The sequence below is a fragment of the Octopus bimaculoides genome, chromosome 3 (assembly GCF_001194135.2).
Source record: "Octopus bimaculoides isolate UCB-OBI-ISO-001 chromosome 3, ASM119413v2, whole genome shotgun sequence".
In the NCBI taxonomy this organism is placed as follows: domain Eukaryota; kingdom Metazoa; phylum Mollusca; class Cephalopoda; order Octopoda; family Octopodidae; genus Octopus; species Octopus bimaculoides.
This window is the reverse complement of record NC_068983.1, coordinates 46242325-46244860: the sequence shown is the minus strand read 5'-3', so window position 1 is coordinate 46244860 and position 2536 is coordinate 46242325. Positions and strand designations below refer to the sequence as shown.

Genomic DNA, 2536 nt, shown 5'->3' with positions numbered 1-2536 from the left:
ATATACTGCACCAATTCTTTTTGCCTGTTTTTCAATGCTAAATGAAAAATAATAAAATAAGATGAAAATTTATATATCTCTGCCTAAATTTACAAACACACACACACGCACGCATACTCACACACAAACAAACACACACACACACACATACGTGGCCTGATCAATAAGTAACCGGACTGTTGCCATAGTAACGAAGCTAAGGCACGTAAAGTAAAGCCGCTTGGCACAGATTGACCTTATATATTTATGGATTTACTTATATTCTCTTCGTTATTGCTCACTTTATAGAATGATATAGTATTTATAAATTTGTTTGAAGGCTATGTCATTTTCAAGAATCCGTTTAAAGTGTAGCACTCTTTAGATTCCTAGGAATGATTTAGTGAGGATAAAACTAATTATGTGTGATTCCTATGTGTCAGTAAGGCAAATTATATTTTTCTCTTATATTTTTTTTCTGTTATTATAGTCTGCAGAAGGGCCGTTGCTGATATTGTATTCGTTTTGGATGAATCAGGAAGTATCACACATCGAAATTTTGAAGTCATGAAATCGTTCGTAAAAAATCTCATTTACATTTTCCCAATTTCCAGAACACAGGTTCGTGTTGGTGTCATTACATTTAGCACCTATATAAGAAATGAGTTTAATTTGAATAAATATTTCACTCACAGACAATTGTATTATGCCATTAATAGAATTCGATACAACAGCGGAGCAACGAATACTCATTTAGCATTGAATTATCTTAAGAGACACGCATTTCAATCTAGGGCTGGAGGTCGAAGACTTATCCCGAAAATTGCTATTGTTATTACTGACGGAAGATCAACAAACCCGAAAATGACGCGACACACTGCTCAAATTCTAAAAAAATCAGGGATTCAAGTTTATGCCATCGGTATTGGAAACCAAGTTCCTAGATCTGAATTGGTAACCATTGCAAGTCATCCAAGCAAGGAATATGTCTATGATTTACATACATTTAGAGATTTGTCAAACATCAAATCTGGTCTGGCGAGTAAAACGTGCCTAGGTAGGTACCATTTGAAATTTATATTACAGTAAATCACACATACACTGCCATGCTAGTACATTCAAAACTAAAAACGTATACTTACTTGCGCACACAACCAAGCGTAACTGTCGCAGACATAAGACACAAATACGCATGCGCCAGACATGTACACATAAATCTAGCCATACACATGAAAATCTACACAAACAATTACACATTCACACTCAAATATATCACCTGGAAAGTTTATCTTGTACGAATGCTGTTCATTTTTATTCGAAGGTGGTAAACTCACTGATAGTTGACGATAATCCGCTGATTAATGATTGTAAACAAAGTCAAAAGAGGAATGTGCATTATTAGCATGAAATGTCATTGCATTCACTGCTTAAATACCAAGTCTTTGATTGGAATGAGTCAAAATACCAAAACATTAAAAATATATCCGTTTGGAAAATTTTCCTTAACCAGAAATATTAGAGGAGGAAAAGTTCGTGCGCTGTGCTACAAAAAAAAAAAAAAAAAGAAAAAGGCTTTTTTAAATACATTTTTGTGGTGTGTGTGTTCCTTTAGTTCATGTCATGTTCGTCCAAAACGCGCTTTGTATGCAAAGCTGCATACCGCCAGAAAGACCAGCAACAAGATTGAAGAATTGGAAGGTGGGGAAGTTCTGTTGCACCCAGCCTATAGTCCAGACATTGCTCCATCTGACTACAGTCTCTTCCGATCAATGCAGCATTTTATGAAAGGTCACCAATTTGAGTCATTTGATGAAACTGAAGAAGCCTGTCAAAAATTTTTTGATTCAAAGCCGAATGATTGGTACTTTGACCAAATCCGAAAGCTTGCAGATCGTTGGCAGATGGTCGTGGAAAATGATGGTCTTTATTTTGAAGAATAGTTGTTGTTTTTCAATAAATTCTTGCATAAAAAATCATTATTTTAACACGGCACACGAACTTTTCCTCAACCTAATATTTATATACACATATATATGCATTTGTATATATGATGCAAATATGAATATGCAAATGCATGCATGAAAACGTATACCGATGCAGAAATGCATGCATAAAAGCACGCTCTGATATAAACACATTCATACTTACATTCAGTTCTTTTGGTTGCGGGTCTCCCAGAACGTTCGTCAATATCGACATTTTTTGGCCATCTTGGAAACGTCTGAACCATTCGTACACTGGTGAGAAGGTGCTTTTGTCTATCAGGTGGTCTACAACAAAATCATCTTCTCTTGGCAGCTCATTAACAAGCAACTGTCAAGCCCATACCTAATCGACTTCCATCTTATATATGTGTGTATACGTATGTATATATAAATACATACATACATATATATATGCATCTATCTATCTATCGATCTATCTATCTATCTGAGATTGCAGATAATATTTCTGAATCTCTTTGATTCTTTAAATGTGCTGGCCCCCTGATAATTAATCGATATTAATTAATATATTAATATAGGACTAATTACCAGATCTTATAATAATATATATA

General features: G+C 34.6%; 1 protein-coding gene across 1 annotated transcript in view; it reads left to right on the top strand.

Annotated features, from left to right (window-relative positions):
• Window positions 1-2536, top strand: part of LOC106873942 (neurogenic locus notch homolog protein 1) — an 80641-nt gene that overhangs the window by 16415 nt on the left and 61690 nt on the right. Inside the window, exon 8 of the mRNA XM_052966742.1 lies at window positions 470-1036. Coding sequence (XP_052822702.1) covers window positions 470-1036 — 567 coding nt within the window. The remainder of the gene's footprint in view (window positions 1-469; window positions 1037-2536) is intronic.